This window comes from Lissotriton helveticus, chromosome 1_1, assembly GCF_964261635.1.
Source record: "Lissotriton helveticus chromosome 1_1, aLisHel1.1, whole genome shotgun sequence".
Lineage (NCBI taxonomy): Eukaryota > Metazoa > Chordata > Amphibia > Caudata > Salamandridae > Lissotriton > Lissotriton helveticus.
The window spans coordinates 447,448-464,795 of record NC_136057.1 but is presented as its reverse complement, the minus strand read 5'-3'; the positions used below and the strand labels follow the sequence as shown (position 1 = coordinate 464,795).

The 17,348-nt window shown below is 43.4% G+C and overlaps 1 protein-coding gene across 1 annotated transcript in view; it reads right to left on the bottom strand.

Annotated features, from left to right (window-relative positions):
* The window catches only part of LOC144766730 (glycine amidinotransferase, mitochondrial-like), a 106,007-nt gene that overhangs the window by 73,673 nt on the left and 14,986 nt on the right, over positions 1-17,348 (bottom strand). Inside the window, exon 2 of the mRNA XM_078650487.1 lies at positions 8,661-8,876. Within this exon, the coding sequence (XP_078506613.1) occupies positions 8,661-8,876 (216 nt within the window). The remainder of the gene's footprint in view (positions 1-8,660; positions 8,877-17,348) is intronic.

Below are 17,348 nucleotides of genomic sequence, written 5' to 3'. Positions count from 1 at the left end.
TTTTGCGTGTTGCAATATCACTCTTAAATAGTGCATACGTCAAACTGAAATGCCTCCAGCTGTTCATAATTGGCCCCATTTGGTCTCCCAGGGGAAGTAGCCTGCAAACCCTGCTTTAATCTCTCAGGTTCACTCCCTTTGCTCACTTGCTACTTTAAACTCATCCACAATTGTTATGCCTCACCATTTTCAAATATTAGCAGCCGCCACTGTAAGAATCGGAGGCGGGCATGCCCTCCTGCCCCTACGATAGGCATGCCTGCAGCAGTCACCAAAAAGCTGACTGGGTTATAAGGCTTACAATGAGGTGGCTCTCATTACCTAGTCTGATCTGGGCACTATATACGCTTTTCGATAAAGCAGACACAAGAAGGTACTTGTTCTCGCTAAGACTTAACATAGAGAGTGAGAGAATCAGATCTATAGACAATCTGATTGTCTGATTTGAGAAGCAGAGGATCTTGGACTCTACTAAAAATGTGAGGCTCGAGGATGTAGGCGCTATTCTAGTTGGGAGGGGAAGAATGATTGTGTGTGCCTGTCTCTACAAACATGAATTCTCCATGTTCTATCCTTTAAAGTTGCAGTGTATCATGGAATGATGGGGGGTATGAAGACTGGTCTTGTTGAGTAAAGAAGCTTGAGATGGACAAAAGGGATTTTGTGTCACAAAGTGTTGACAACAGAGAGTTTGTAAGGCAGCTAACATGTGATATCAGAAACGTCTGGAAACATGGCTCCTGCAACTGTGCAGAACTACAAGGAGAGAGCCTCAAGGCCTAAGGATTGAAGGCTGCACAATTTTATGTCAGGATTGAAGGGGAGGAATATTGCCTTCTTTCTTTCCTTTATGTGGAATAGCAGCTCACTTTAAAGGTAACAAGAACTACATTTCCTATGAACCCTTGGGAAAGGTCGTTTAGGAACAACATGGTAACAACCAATTAGGACAGTACAACTATGTCCAATCAGGGGGCTCATGGCCCCACCATAGTCCCCTCTCACTGGCCCTTTGCCATCTGTGTTCGCTGCTATGCAGCCGAGATAAGTACCTTTCAGTTTGTCTTACTGTTGGTGCTTAATTTATTGAGATTGTGCTTATATTTTGGTGCTTGTCAGGAAATTGTGCCAATAATTGTTACCTTGATTCGCGCATGTCAACGCGTCTTGTTCTTATTGCTGCCACTGTTTGTAGGAGGCGCGTTGTTTATTACCGAGTGCTCGCGCCGCTGTCATTTACTTATTGCGCCATTGTTCCCTCAATAGCCTCTTTTCCATCTATACCATCTAAAGCGTTCCTCACTCCTACAAGGCTGTGCTGGTGTTTGGCTTGCAGCGCTGACCTTCCACCGCCAGGGGACGTGGGCGGCAACGCGGAGTGCAGCGCAATGATTTACACTGTAGGGCCTGCTCTGTTCAAAGATGACGCCAGGGGCGCGGAGATACTCCTTCGGGAGTCGATTCCCAGCGCGGTACAAGCTTGTAATAATAATAATAATAATAATAATAATAATGATTTGAATTCCTCAGAAAGTCTCTCTGGGAATTCCTGTCAGGTTGTGTATTCCCCTATGAGATGCTCCTCTGAGGAAAGACGCCCTGCTGTGTCTGTACGTGATCGCGCAGCTCTCCTAGCAGCCGATCGATTTGAATGACAATAAACACGCTGCTGCCCAGTTTTGAGTTGGCAGCAGAGGATGTACCATTGTTTTTCATATACCCTGAATTGGGTCTGTATTATTGAGGTCTAGAGGCCTGTGGAGACACTGCCCAGACCGGCTCCCTGGTGACAGGGATAATTTTCTGATAAAAATTGGTTATACACCAGCATGAGTGTCCTAGGGGCTAGAAACCCATCCTAATATTGTAAGATGCTCGCACTAAGAACAGGCTGACAACCAGCCCTAATAAATATACTGCCTACCTTACCTTTAACCTTGTTGTTACCCAGACACCCCTAATTTGTGCCGGACCCTCCAATTCACTTTTTACAACATGGAGTATCAAGAGGACTACTAGGACATGGAGGACCCTTTTCCTGAGGCAGTAGACACCTGAATCTACCGCGCAGTGGCAGAGGACATGACTCTGTTAGAGGCTAGACTCTCCTGCCAGATTGATCAAGCCTTTGAGAGGCTAAAGCCCAAATCCACCAAGCCCCCCACTTCTATCCCGAATGGATAATGGGAATGGGAATGGGGAACCAGCCTGGCTCTACCCAAATGGTAGTGCGATTTGGGTGGTTTAGATGCCTTTGCCAGGCTTAAACAGGCTTTCCTAGACAGTCAACCTGTGCTGCCAGCAGGAAATTCCCCTACTCCACCACTGGTAATGACATATAAATGCTGCAGGGGATGCAGATGAGGAGCCAGGCCCATCCATGCCATGGCTTCCATCTCACCCTTCCCAGACTACCCAGAATGCATCAGACATGCTTGACCCTGATAATTTCATACACCCACATTACTCCAAATGGCCCCCAGCTGACAAGGTTGGTAATTATGTGGCGGGTCGCATTCGTAGGCCACTGGAGGAGGAGGCCTGTAATTGCCTCTAGGCGGAGTGTCCCTACCCTTCCCTCAAGGGGAAGGTGGCACTTACCCCTGAGATTGACCCTCGCATGGCCACTTTCTTGCATAAATTCATCAGGGACCGTAGGAAGGGTATTGACAGGTTATGGCTCCTGGATGCCTTAGGCCCATGACAAAAATCTCGGATATGGCTGATGTGGACAAGGATTCAAGCTTCATAATTTCTCCAGACAAATCAGGGTGGGTCCAGAGAGTCTTAACTTTTTTGGGCAACACTAAATACTCCCTGTCCACCGAGCGCTGCTGCTCCTTCCGCATTAAAGTCACCCCAAAATTGGGGGACCTGGAGGATTCAGATGCTGGCGCCATAGAACCAGGGGGTCTCTTTGGGGAGCCTTTCGTGAAAGAATTAGGAAAATTTGTCAATACTTTCACGTCACTTGACTAGGCCCAAACAACCATTAAAAGGGTGTTCCCTCATGTTTTTCATGTGGCCGGTCGTGGTAGGGACCGCTTGACTGGTCGCCGGTCACACCAGAACTCCCAAAGGGGGCACTGCTCTAGACAGGCCAGTATCAGGATTAGTCCTGATTCAGGAATTTCCACTCCACTAGAGGACGTTGTGGCAAGGGCATAGGTTTCTGAGTAGTAGCGCCTTCCGCAAGTCCAGGTGAGTGTTCTCCCTTCTTCCCAACTAAAAATAGGGGGGCGGCTGGCAAATTTTTTCCTGTCTTGGATTTTCCCATCACGAGATGCGTGGGTACTTCAGACATTGCAGGACTTCCACATAGAACATCATGGGATCCCCACCTAGCAGACCAGGCTCCATCCCATTCAGTTTTCCCTCAAAGACGCCATCCTGGTAGACAAGGAAGTTTCATCCCTCCTCAACAAGGGTGCCATCTCCATTTCCTCACCACACCCCAGGAGGTTCATCAGCATCATATTTTTGGTCGACAAGACCGATGGGGCCTAAGGTCGGATATAAATTTAAGCGAATTCAACAAGTGGCTGCTAAACTGCCATTTCAAAATGGAGAGTATTCACCACCTCAGAGATGTCTTACATCCTCTGGATTGAATGGTCTGTCTAGACTTCAAAGATGCCTATATAGTGATCCTGATTTTTTTGCCTCATCAGCGGTTTCTCCAGTACATCTGGTGCCACCAGACTTACGAGTTTACAGATCTTCCATTTGGCCTGTCCTAAGCCTCTTGGTGATCACCAAGGTCCTCAAGCCAGTGGTGGAGTTCCTGAGAGCTTGTGGCATACGGATGATTGTGTATCTGGATGACCTGCTACTAATGGGTATTAGCCCTCTCCAGCTGTCATCCTACCTCTAAATGGCGGTTTGCCTTCTTCAGAGTTTAGGCTTCGTTCTCAAAGTCACTTTTAAAGCCCTCTCAGTCTGTGACCTTTTTGGGGTTCGTAATAGACTCCCCCTCTTCCTCTATAACGCTTCCTTCCAGGAAAATGGCAAAGATCCGGCACAAGCTAAGACGCACCCATTCCAGACACAGGTGTCTCTCCGCCAATTTGCTCAGGCGGTGGGCCTCCTATCTGCATTGATTTAGGCCATCGTCCAAAGGCCGCTCCACTATTGGGCCTCAAGGCATATTACCTTTGCAAGGGGTATCCCTACTCACACAAGGTTTCCCTGATCGGCAAAGCGCAAGAGGAGATCAACTGGTGGTTGTACCACACGGAGGCCTGGAACGGCTGTGCAATTTTCATTTTGGCACCGGATCTGACCAGTAGGTCAGGCTGGGGAGCCAGGTGCAGCAACCTCTCTCAGGGAGGATTGTGGTCTCCTGAAGAACAGAAGTTGCATATCAATTGTTTGGAACTTCTGGCAGGCTACTTTGCCGTCTGTTGTTGAACGAGAGACTCGGTTCCGTCATGCGTCCCTCTCAAGATGATCAACATTTCGGCAGTCCAATATATAAATCACTTGGGAGGCACCAGATCCAGAGCTCTTTTAGACTTAGCTGCGAGTTTCTGGCAGTACTGCATGGACATCCAAGTTTTGGTCACAGTGGAATACTTGCCAGGATGAGAGACCCAGGAGGCGGACTTTCAGTCCCGCAATTTCAGAGATGTTAGCCTCTGGAAGCTCGACCCAAACATCTTTGTGATGTTGATGACCGCTGCGGTCCTTCCTCTGTGGACTTGTTTCCCTTTACACTGGACTATCAACTCCCCCGCTTCTTCAGCTAGAGGCAGACCCTCCGGCAGTGGCCACGGATACCTCCCTCCAGGACTGGAGCTCAGAGAAGGGGTACGCCTTTCCTCCCTACGCAGCAATCAGTTGAACAGCACAGGGTCGATAACAGTGGGCGGATTTAGTCATGATCACCCCGCCTAGGAGGTCGCAAATCTGGTCTCCAATTCTTTTGGAACTTTCCTGGGATTCTCCAATCCTATTCCCCTAGTTTCTGACTATCCTCTTAAGTCCTAACAGGGCTCCACACCCTCTGGTTCAAGCAAAATCACTGTGGCTTATGGCGTGGTGGATTTCAGAGGATATTGGGAGGTCCAAGGCATTTCGCTGGAGGCTGAAATCTTCATTTCCATGGCTTGGGCAGACAGTACTGTCAAGACGTACAGATCTGTTTGGGGCAGATGGTTCCATTGGTGTATGCGGTGGGGTCTTACTCCTCGGGTGACAGATGTAGTGCATGGTATGAATTTCCTGGCACAACTAGCTTCCAATGGGATAGCTTACAGGTCGATAAACTATTTTTGTCAGCCATCTCTTCTGGCCATATGCCAATTAACAGCACAATTGTGGGTGAACACCCAATGGTTTGCAGGTTATTATGTGGTATTTGGCTTTCTTTACCTCCAAAGCCTTGTTACTCCACATTTTGGGACATTAACCAAGTGCTTAACTTGTTTCTGTCCTGGCAGCCGAACCGTTTTCTCTCAAGGAAAGAGTTATTGGTTAAGCTGGCTACGCGCCTTTGTCTCATATGCTGGCAAGTCTCCAATGTCAAAGCTTTACACATCACAAAGGGACTGTTTACTCCTGATGGAGTGAAGTTCACTTTCAATTGAAGAACAAAGTGTCACACTAGGGCTACTTCCTTCCCAGTACTTTCAGACTCTCCAAAACTGTGTTTTGTCAGATGCCTCAAGGTTTATGAAGAAATGATGAGGTGTTTTGTCTCCCAAGAAAAAGCCAGCTACTCATTGCACTCCATAAGACTTTTCAGGTTGTCTCATCTCCTGCCATTGCTAGGTGGGTCAGAAGGGTGATGCAGGAGGTAGGCATTAGCCTTTGGTACTTTGGGGCACATTTGACACCGGGGGACAATGGCATTTGGCTTGGGTGCTTGTTTGGAGGATATTCTCAGTTTGGTCTTTGGACTCCAAATTTAAAAAGTTCTATTTAAAGCCAGTGCTGGGCATGGCTTACCTTGTATGAGCAAGCTGTTAACTAGCATATTCTTCACCTCTAGTCCTAGGTACCTTAACGGAAAGTTTCAATTCTATTATGGACTTAAAGGCAAGGATTATACCACTCTAGGGTTTCAAAGAAGGACATCCCTCTCCATATTTAAGTAAGTAATCTTGCTTGTCTATAAGGGGCTCGGTGGGACAAGTTTGCTCTATTGCGCACTCACTACTTTCACTGCTAGCTGTTGCAGGTTTTGTAATTTGTGTTCAGATGGTAATATGTTCTCTATCTTTGCAGGTTCTGATGCAGACAGACAGGATGCATGAAGGTGATGCGACGGCTGACTTCGCACAACGAAAGAGGGTGAAGGGCCAGTGAGAAAGGACTATGTTGGGTCCATGACAACATGATTGGACAGTGGTATAATGTCCTGATATGTTGTTACCATGTTTTTCCTAAACTACCTTTTACCAAGGGTTCATGGGAAATATAGTTTTTATAACTGTTAAAGTGAGCTGCTATTCGAAATAAAGTGAAGAAAGAAGGCATAATCTGAGTCCTAAATAGAATTGAAACGTTCCGTTACAGTAGCTAAGACATTTTTAATTCTTGGTGACAAAACAATGGACTGGGTGAGTGTTCTTTCCATTTGGGGATATAATAGGTGGATTGTGTGCTGTGTTAAGGAAGATGTTCCATGGTTGGGCTAGCTCATAGGACTATTGAATAGAGAAAAATTAGTCAATTATGACATCTAGGGTGAAAGCCTGGATACTGGAAGAAATACACTGCCTATGGAAGCTGTATGAATGGAGTATAAGAGCTGGAAGATAATCTTGTCTGTTAAGAATATATTCTTTAGCAGCAATAGGAAAATAAAGAAAAGAGAATGAAAAAGGAAATCTGTGGTTTGAGTTTGGACTGAGAGGGTGTGTGGATTGAAAATGTAGTGCTAAACTTAATGATCTAAAAAATGCTAGACAAAATGCAATGCTTTTTTACTTGGTAAGATCAATAATGTACCAAGACGAAACTGCATACTTATTAGGCTAATAGTTAGGCCTTGGTGGTGGATATAGGTGGAAACCACACACTGGTAAATCCAATATGTCTTGCCAATGCAAGAGCTATTGGATTTTCCAATCTGTTTTAGCCACGTAGTACACTAGTGTGGCTGCTTTTCAGCATGGCTAAACGTTAGTGGTATAGAGGAGAGTTGTGTGCAGTGTTGTAGAGTGGAATGGCAAAAGAGCAGAATAGAGTGTTGCAGTGTGGAGTGGCAGAGAGTGTTATGTATTGGAGTGGCATAGTGTGGAGTTGAGTAGAGTGGCATACACTTGAGTGGCATAGAGTAGAGTGGACTGGTGTAGAGTGCACTGGCATAGAGTGTTTGGGAGTATAGTGGCGTGGGGCCTAGTGGCATTGAATTTAGTGGTATGCTGTGGCGTATAATGAAGTGGCATAGTTTAGAAGTGGTGCAAAGTAGAGGGAAGCAGAGTAGAGTGGGGCAGGGCAGAGAAGAATTGCTTACCAGTAAAAAATAATTCCCTTTAGAAACAACTATATTATTAATTGAACATCCAGACACCCTAACAAAACACATTCCTATTCCCAACCTTAACTGAGTAAGAGGTTGCATAAACAATTCAATATTAAAAAAATATATATATTCAATCAATGTATCAAAAAATAGAATACAATAAACTCAAAAAACAATTCATGACAACTTAGAAATCAGACAATCCTACAAACATGGACACAATAATTGAAAGAGAGAAAACATATAATAACATTTGTCATTGGTTTGGACTAATTTGTGGGAATCGATGAAAACGCACATAGTGGAAACCAACTCCTTATCTAATGTGAGTCTTTTCCACAAATTTAGTACAGTAATTGCGTCGACGAGTTTCAGTGGAAATGAAATATAGCACCAACTTCTTCAGGACAACAAAGATTGTCCCTCTTAGGAGCAATATCTAAAATTCCAATGAAAGGCACAAAGTTGTATGATGATGCCAATGTGTGCCTACTACAGATAAACAATGTCTATGGATGATACATTATTTTACACCTTAAATTAAGGATTAATGTTCATAAATTGAGAAAATTAAACTGCCAAATCGCATCTAAAAAGATGTTACATCACCCGATAGGATTAAGGAGACTAATACATTGTAGTTACACCATCCGGCACTACTGTGCTGCACTGAAAAGGGCCTGACATTGAGTGGGTCACTCAATGTCAGACGCTTTACAGTGTGGCCCAGCAGTGAAGGATTTGGAGAGCCATTTTATACATCCAGGTAGGGAGACTCACCGCAACAAGTGCAGTCACCGCCAGAGTGAAAATAAGAAAGCTTTTTAGCTTCTATGGATGTCGCTTATTTGAAGCCCCACTCGATGAATATTTGAGATGACCTGACAAACACTGCCTTCAGGGACGGTATCGCCAAAACTGCTGACATACCTGCCAGCTCTCGCCAGGCAGTTTGGCTGACGGTATTTCCGGCACGCTCCACCATCAGGATGGCTGAGGACCACATGACTTCTCACAACCTTGTAACATGGTGGAGAGCGTAGAGTTAAGGGGATGTGACATTTTCTTACAGAGGTACATCTCGACATGATGCCCTAACTTTACTTCATACGCTTATCATATCTGCTGAAGGATAAACAACTCACTGATAAAGGCAAACCTATTTACATCCATTGGTTCAGATTGTTACCTTAACTTCCAGTGAGAAAGGAGGCACACAGGCATTTTCAGCTCTTCCCACAATGACTTCCTCTAATGGGTCCCATTCATTATATGAGCAGACAGGAGAGTCCTCTGGAATAGGGTCTGTGACCTTCTCATCAGCAGCACAAGGACTCTGGGATGCGGATGCTTCTTGGGTGCTCTGGAAAGTTTGCTGCACCCATCCTGTAAATCCTTGACTCAACTAAGAAAACCAGACATAGAGAACAATACCGGTTAATAATCATTCACAAACGATGATCCGAAAATATACTGCATATGGTGGAGTCTTCTGATGCCAGTGCAATACATCGTTCAACTAGGCTTGTGCCCTGCCCTGCTGTGGACGCACTTTAAGTATATTGTGCCTCCTTCTTAATGCATTGCATCCATAGCATATATACCTTCATAAACAATGTCCATAGTAAGCACATGCATAGGACTTTAGTTGATGTTCAAAACAAGGAGGAAAATGTAGACCTGTAATTCGTTCAGATAGTAAGATTTCAGTATCATACCCTAAATGCACACTAAAGATAGTTCCCATAGATCACAGTATAACCATAAAGTAATAAAACATACATAGGTGCATGAGCCACAACAGCAGAGTTAATGGCCTGGCCTAATGCGTGGGTTGCAGATTGGGATAGTGCATGTGGATTTGGATGTGACCTTTACAATATCATGCTGCATTGCAAATTGTACATTCGCAGGGGCTCGCAAAATAACCTACTTAATGAATATTAAATAGGATTCTCGTAATTGCGACTCATTGTTCTTGGGAGCAAATGCAGGTATATAGACCTGAAAGGGACCTGGGAACAACTTCCCCTTGCTTACCAGTAACCACCCCCAACCCAGGGCAACAGACTTATTAATGGTTTGCCATGTCAACGGTGCATAAAAGTCCATAACACATTCAATAACAAACATCAAACAGAAGATGAAAACTTCTTTCACGTTCCCTCTAATTTGTGAGTAGTAAAAGTTTGCATAAAGCCTAATCATTTTCTGATCCATAAAAGGGCTTTAATGTTATGTTGCACTCATAACCTCTGTGTTTTTGTGACTTGCAGACGTTGCGCCTGCAAAACACATTTGTACACAAGGTTCCATACATCTCAGCCTTAAAATGTAGCCAATCTTCTTTGTATCAGTAACCAATTCAGTGATTGCAACACTGTGGTAATGGCTCAGTTGTTAGGTCATAGTAATGTTTTTCTATTACTAATCCCTACCACCCCATATGACAAATCTGCCCATAAACTGCGGCAAAGATTGAACTTGATGAACTTGATAGATGTGACTGAGGTTTTCTGACCTGTCTCAGACCAGTATAGTGTGGGCGTGATTCACAAAAGTAACTTAAACTTTGGAGTAAGTATACTACTTTTAGTGTAAAAAACAATATACAGAAGGAGCGTTAAATATAAGACAAAGAAAAATATACACGTGTGGGAACTTCACCCTCAAGTTCTCCTCTCATTATACAATTTCACAACTTATATTCAGAGATATTAACTCCAAAGAAAAGTCCTCCAAGCTGCACATGTTCAATTCATTTTCTTTATTCTGAATGATGTCAGTCAGATTCCAACCAAGATTATTACAGATACAACACAATTAACAGCCAACGCGTTTCGTCCCCATTTGGGACATCATCAGGGCTGAAAATAAGGAAAACAATATATCATAAAAATTATAAAAAGAACAGAATAGATAGTACAGAAATAAATACAACCAGTCTACTTTCTTTTAACAAAGCACCAATCACATACCCAGTCTACCTATTGAACATTCTAAAATTGAAATATACATCAGTACAGCAACCCGTATCTTTAGTGAATTAACATTCCAAAGGAAAGGAGAAACCTGACAATTCTAAATCGGATTCATACCATTTAGGTCCTAATTGGGATACTCCAACATTTGTCTGAATGGAAAATAGTTCTATTATACAAAGTAAAGCAATCCTACAAACTTGAAACTTGGATCCTAGTGACCCCTTTCGGACAGTACTGTTATCAAATATCCCAAATCTATCCTGCAGGTGACATTTGGTCAATTAGTATTTCTTATATTCACATATGAAAAGCTCACCTCCTCGAGTATATTCGACTTTTAATCCTTGCTGTAAATACTGAAGTTGAGTCTGTTGTTATCTTAATGCTTTTATACCCTGGCAATAATACTGTAATTAAAAAAATGAAATATAAAAGACATGAGGTCATATAACCTATATGAGTCTATCGGACCATAACGCCCAATGTCCGATAGACTCATAGATAACAGATCCACGTGTGGGAACTTCACCCTCAAGTTCTCCTCTCATTCTTTCAGATGTGTGGTTTCCCAGATATAGATATGTCTGCCACACATGAGAAAGCAAAATACCCAAACTTTGCCTCAAAGGTATCCACACCTGTTATCCAAAGGCAATGCTCTATGGATGAACTGGTTAAGGATAATTGCTTACGCTTTTCCACCTCTCCCACTCAATCCACTAGTAGTTCTGAAGCTCAAGCAAACATCCCTCAAACTTATCCTGGTAGCTCCCACTTGGGCCCGTATGCCCTGGTTTACTACCCTGTTGGATCTCTGAGTAGCTTCTCATCAAAAACTACATCTCCCATCCATTCTCCTCACTCAGAGCCATGGAGAGGTAAGACATCCTGACCCCAAGCCTCTCAACCTTGCGATCTAGCCAGAAGACCTACTGCAAGAGCATGCTATGCAGCAAAATGGAAGTGGTTCATTGTTTTTGTAATAACCATATCAACCCGCTTGATACTTCCGTTCAAGATATCATTTGCTATTTACTACATTTACAACGCTCATATTTAGCGTACACATCTAAACGCTTTCATTTTGCTGCAATAGCTGCTTTTCTTCAAAATAGACAACAACTGTTTCTTTTCAGAGTGCCTTTTATTAAAGCTTTCATGGAAGGGCTCAAAAGAGTTATTCCTCCCAGACTTCCACTGGCCCCAGCCTGGAATCTTAATGTTGTCCTTACCAGACTAATGGGTTCACACTTCGAGCCATTGCATAATTGCGAAATGCAATTTCTCACTTGGAAATTGCTTTCCTCATTTCATTACATCGCTGAGGAGAGTGAGTGAGCTTCGGACATTAACCATTTTTACAAGTACACCAAAACAAAGTGGTTCTTTGCACTAACCATACATTTCTACCTAAAGTTGTTTCTGCCTTCCACATCAATCAATCCATTGAGTTGCATGTGTTCTTTTCCCAACCAGATTCTGTGGCAGAAGGTGCTCTAAACACACTGCCATTAGGATTGTTTCAAATACCGTTAGTATTGTTTTTGATTGAGATTCATCACTGGTTTAAGACATATTAAATTAACATTGAATTTGTCCAGGGGGACTCGATTTGATCGCGCCCTTCTGGGCGAAAATTCTCTTATATGTTTTTCTAACAAAATTACCAAAAGGTGGTAGAACGGACACCTTTCAAATTTTGTCCTTTGTGTTACACAAAATTCCCACACACAGATTTACACAATTTGTGTAATTACTGTTAATCTCCTTGTCATCAAGAAGACTTTTTACACAGCTACAAGTGGTTCCAATCAAAGAAGACTTTAGGGGATCGTAAACTCAGATGACTTTAAATGTCTTGATGCTGCATCGAAGACACACTGGACATTTTTGGTTTGGAGGAACAGGAAAAAGAAATGGAGGCACATCCGTTGGCTGCAGAGGAGGGTACTCTCCGTAACAATGCTCTGACTCGAGAGGCAGAACAAGATACCATCACATCAGGGAAACAAACCGTGAAAAAACTGCCCCGTATGCCTCCCCCCAAACAAACACTCCAAAGGTCTGCTGTTGGGATGCCACTGTCTTCAGGACATGGTGGATATCAATTGGCTGATTCTGGAATGTCTGGCCTAGGCTCGGCTCTAAAACAAAAGCCCAAGGCAAAAGTCTTCGATCCAAAACTATCCACATTGGAATAGACTCTACTTTCTGCACCACGACAATCAAAAGCAGACACTTGCACATTTTCAGAACCAACATTTTTGGACCTGAAAAACGACCAGACTTTGCATAAAAAAAGATGGCTTTGGAATCCGAAAAACTCAGCAACAAAGGTTGCTAGAGATAAACTAGGATCAGAGATGAAAAACAAGCAGTTGCACATTCATCCAGTACTCGAGGTATTAACTCAGCAACTAGATTCTTGGCAAAAACTCTATATTGCTTCACCCTGATACAGGAAAAAATCTTCACCAGGTCCCCTCGGGAACATGTAAAACCAGCAAAAAGACAACTTTTTTCAAGAGATAGTAGATATTCCTGTTCCTGATAAAAAAACACAACGCTCCATAAAGTATCTTCCCATACTTAAAGGTTTATTCGGACATACTACCCATATTTTTAATGATTCAGTTAAATTTAGAATTCGAACTCCTAGAGTTGATAAAAAGTATATCACAGCCCAATACATTCGAGTATAAATTATATACACCTGATTGACTATAAAGAAACCCAAAAATATAGGATTTTATAAATACAGTTGAAAATATCATTAAAGAATAAGAGGCATGTAAAATCTGTATATACAATTAAAAACAACAATAAAAAAGTTATTACAGAAAAAAACACTTTGAGTAACTGATCCATAGAGTTAATAAAAAAGTTTGCTAGAAAGAAGACTTTTACTCTACGGGAGTCTGTAGCAAGAATTCTTAGCACATCTAGATAGTGGCCAGGTCCGACAAGCCTATGCGGTGGAATAATCCACTTGACCTTCAAGTTCTCATAATGTGTGCAAAAAAATAACAAATGTGCTTAGGATTCAGAGCTACCTTTACAGCTCAGACATTTATCATCAAGGGATACATTAGTTTGCGACTTGCTACAGAACAATTTGGTACGAAGGGTCGTATATCTGAATTGGAGGAAAAGTTTGCGTGCAAATAGGAATATCTAATACATTGAGAGGGAGTCCCAACTATGCCACCGACTTCTAGAGTTTAGATTGAGGGACTAAGTCAAAAGCCATGCACAAACCCACAAAGGCTACTTATAGCCCCCCCACCCCCTTTATAAAAACATCTTTCCAATAAATGCAGAGAAAGTAGAAGACCTAGTCCGGGGTACTGATGTCGGCGTGAAAATCCGCCTGGTAATCGGACAGGATATTTCTTTCTAAGATCCAGTCCTGGACACAGGCCAATAACTCTTTGCAGAAGATGTTCTGCAGAGTCAATTAAGCTAATAGGTCTCTAGCTGGCCAGGGTTTCCCTATCTCCTTTCTTATAAATAGGTATGAACTCAGCTGAATTCCAGGAAATAGATGTTCATACCCGAAAGGATGGCGTTAGAAACATAATGTATGGTACCCAAACTTCTAAATCCTTGTCTATTTATGCGTCAGTAGGGATTCACTCAGGGCCTGGAGCTCTGGCTGGGATACAGGAGCTTATAGCTACACAGATTTCCGCAAAGGATATTTCTAGAGCTTCCACAGTGCCAGATGGTACAATCTCTCTCATGCCTACAGTCTCCTCTTCCTCCTTATTTCCTGGAGCATGTAGGCCTCCAAAGTGGGATACTAAATCTTCTAGCTAGACTGTAAACTCCAAAGCAGACTTAGGTCAATCCAGACATAGTGATGCTTTCCTCCAAAAGGACTTATTGTCTTTGGCTACCAGAGCGCTATGAAGAAAGGGGCCATAGGGGAAATTCCCATCGTTTTTTTGCATAATCTAATACCTGTCCGTATCTAGCGGATCTTAGATTTCACTGCTTGTAGGAGCTTACCATTGGCTTCTCTACATTCCTGATTATACCAGTCTGCCATAGGGGCCCGCCTTTTCCCTCCAATTTTTTACATGCCAACCGCTTCCTTTTTAGGTCTTGCCTGGCGTTGGAGCGCACATGCGCTCCTCGCCTGCGAGAGCAATAGTCAACAAGTCAGTTTTGAGAAGGGGACTCGAGCCCCACCACTCATTTTCATTGGGTAGCGTCAGCGTTTATGTTAAACGCTGGCTTCCCATTGAAAAGGAGGGTTCTTGGTTTCCGCCCTTTGTTTTTTTGGACGGCCCCTAAGGACTCAGTCGCCTGCATTATGGCTGTTGTGACGAAGTTTCTTATCAGAAGCTTTGTCAAGCAGCTGTGCACGAGCCAGTCAGGCTCTCTTATTGGGCACTCTGAGAATGCTTGTCCATTCTTAACAGGCTTCTTTTGGTAGGACGCCCACATGTTTGTGCGTCTTTCCAAGGTGCACATGGCTTGTTTGTTTTTCTTAACATTTATATAGCGCAAACTCGACCCCAAGCTTTTGGAGCGCTTCACATTGCATTTTTAATTCTTGTTTTCTTTCTGTGGACAAGAACTTGGAAGCCAGGAAAGTTGAATTTTGAATGTACAAAGTTAGTGTGCCGAACAAATCTCCCGCTGCACCATGTGTGATTAATTGTAGGGAGCACGGGCAGAGCGCTTCTCATTGCATTTTTAATGCTTGTTTTCTTTCTATGGATGAGAAGTTAGAAGACAAGAACATTGAATTTTTTACGCATAAAGTTAGTATGCCGAATGAATGTCGTGCTGCACCATGTGGTATTAATTGTAGGGAGAAGGGCAGATGGCAGATGGAGCCTACGCAAGCAAATATTTCCACAGAGCCATCGGAGGATACTCCCCCCTAACGGACACATGTCCATTGCCCCTTTTCCTTCCTTTCTTTCCTCTCAGTTTCTTCCCTCCCAGATTTTTTAGAGCTGATTTCACATCTCTATCTCCCTTCTCCGGTGAACAGCCATTAGTGCGTGGCTGTTTGTGCGCATGCCGTTACTTTGCAAGCGTTACTACGCATGCGCTGTAACAACGAATTGCCTTTAGTAAGCGTGCTGTTACATCGCATGTGTAGTAACGCCGCATGCTTAGGGGGCTGGCACCTCTTTTGGAGGTCGTCACAGCAGCCATTTGCTCAAGTGAGGATGTGAGGGGTCTGCTGCTGCTTTTCCCAGTGTCACTCTCTGTGCCTGCCCTCTAGCACCCAATCAGCCTTATATCCTGCCTGCCCATGACGGAGGGAGCCAGAAGGGGGAGACGATTGGAGGGTTTGGCAGGGTAGTGTTTAGGAGTAGGGACAGGACTGGGTATTGGGGCAGTGTTGTGTTGGTGGTAGTGTGTTAGGGTTTAGGGTAATGTTGTGGGGTTAGTATAGTGTAGGGTAGTGTTTTAAGGTTTAGAGTAGTGTCGAGGGTGTGCAGGGTAGTGCATAGGAGTAGAGAAAGGACTGGGGCTAGGGGCAGGGCCGTGCTGGGGGTAGTGTTTTAGGGTTTTGGGTAGTGTTGTGGAGTTAGTATAGTATGGAGTAGTGTTTTAGGGTTTAGGGTAGTGCCGTTGGTTGTGCAGGGTAGTGATTGGAAATAGGGACAGGACTGGGGCTAAGGGCAGGGTCGTACTGGGGGTACAGTTTTAGGGTTTAGGGTAGTGATGTGGGGTTAGTGTACTGTAGGGTTTTAGGGTTTAGGGTAGTGTTGTGGGGTTAGTGTAGTATAGTGTTTTAGGGTTTACGGTAGTGTCAGGGGTTGTACAGGGTAGTGTTTGGGAGTAGGGACAGAACAGGGGCTAGGGGCATGGTTGTGCTGGGGGTATTGTTTTAGGGTTTAGGGTAGTGTTGTGGGGTATGTGTAGGGTTTTAGGGTTTAGGGTATTGTCAGGGTTGTGCAGGGGAGCGTTTGGGAGTAGGGACAGGATTGGGGATAGGGGCAGGGTCGTGATGGGGGTAGTGTTTTGGGGTTTAGGGTAATGTTGTAGTACTAGTGTAGTGAAGTGTATTGTTTTAGTGTTTAGTGTAGATTTGGGGGTTGTGGTGGGTAATGAATGAGTGTAGGGAGCATAGTAGGGGAATGTGTATGTTAGTTCAGGGGGTAGTGATTTAGGGTTTAGGGATGTGTTGTGTTGTTTCAGTAGTGTAGGGTAGTGTAGTGTTTCGGTAGTGTTTTAGTGTTTTAGATATGTAGGGTAGTGTATTTTCTGTAGTGTTGTGTTTTGTTTGTTTTGTGTATGCAAAGTAAAAACTTGGATAGTAACGGTTATTGCTAAGTAATAACCACATAGTAATAGCATGCAAAGTAATGGCATGCGAAATAGCATCTCATATTCCTCTTCTCCTTGCGTCAAACTCAACCCAAATCTTTCGGAGTGCTTCATATTGCATTTGAAATGCTTGTTTTCTTTCTGTGGACAAGAAGTTAGAAGCCAGGAATGTTGAATTTTGTATGCACAAAGTTAGTGCGCCAAACGAATGTCCTGCTGCACCATGTATGATTAATTGTAGGGAGCATGGGCTGAAAGTCTACAAGGAGTCATGTTCCTCCTCCTCCTTATATTTTTTTATTCCCTCTCTCCTTGCTATCTCTTGTAGCCCTTTCTCTCATTTACTTCACTTTTCCACTTTTAACTTTGACACATTCCGTTGCTTCCCTTTCTTTCCCTTTGTCTCTTTCTCTTGTCTATCCTGCACACCAAAGAATGAAATGATGCTTGTGTGACAAGACTTGTAAATGGTACACAGAAACCTTGCTTTTTTCGGTTGTATAGCCAACACGTTTAACTGCAAAAACCTACAGTGTACATCAAAGAGGGATAGTTCTGGGGTAAAATTTGTATTTTCACGATATGTTTAACATTTG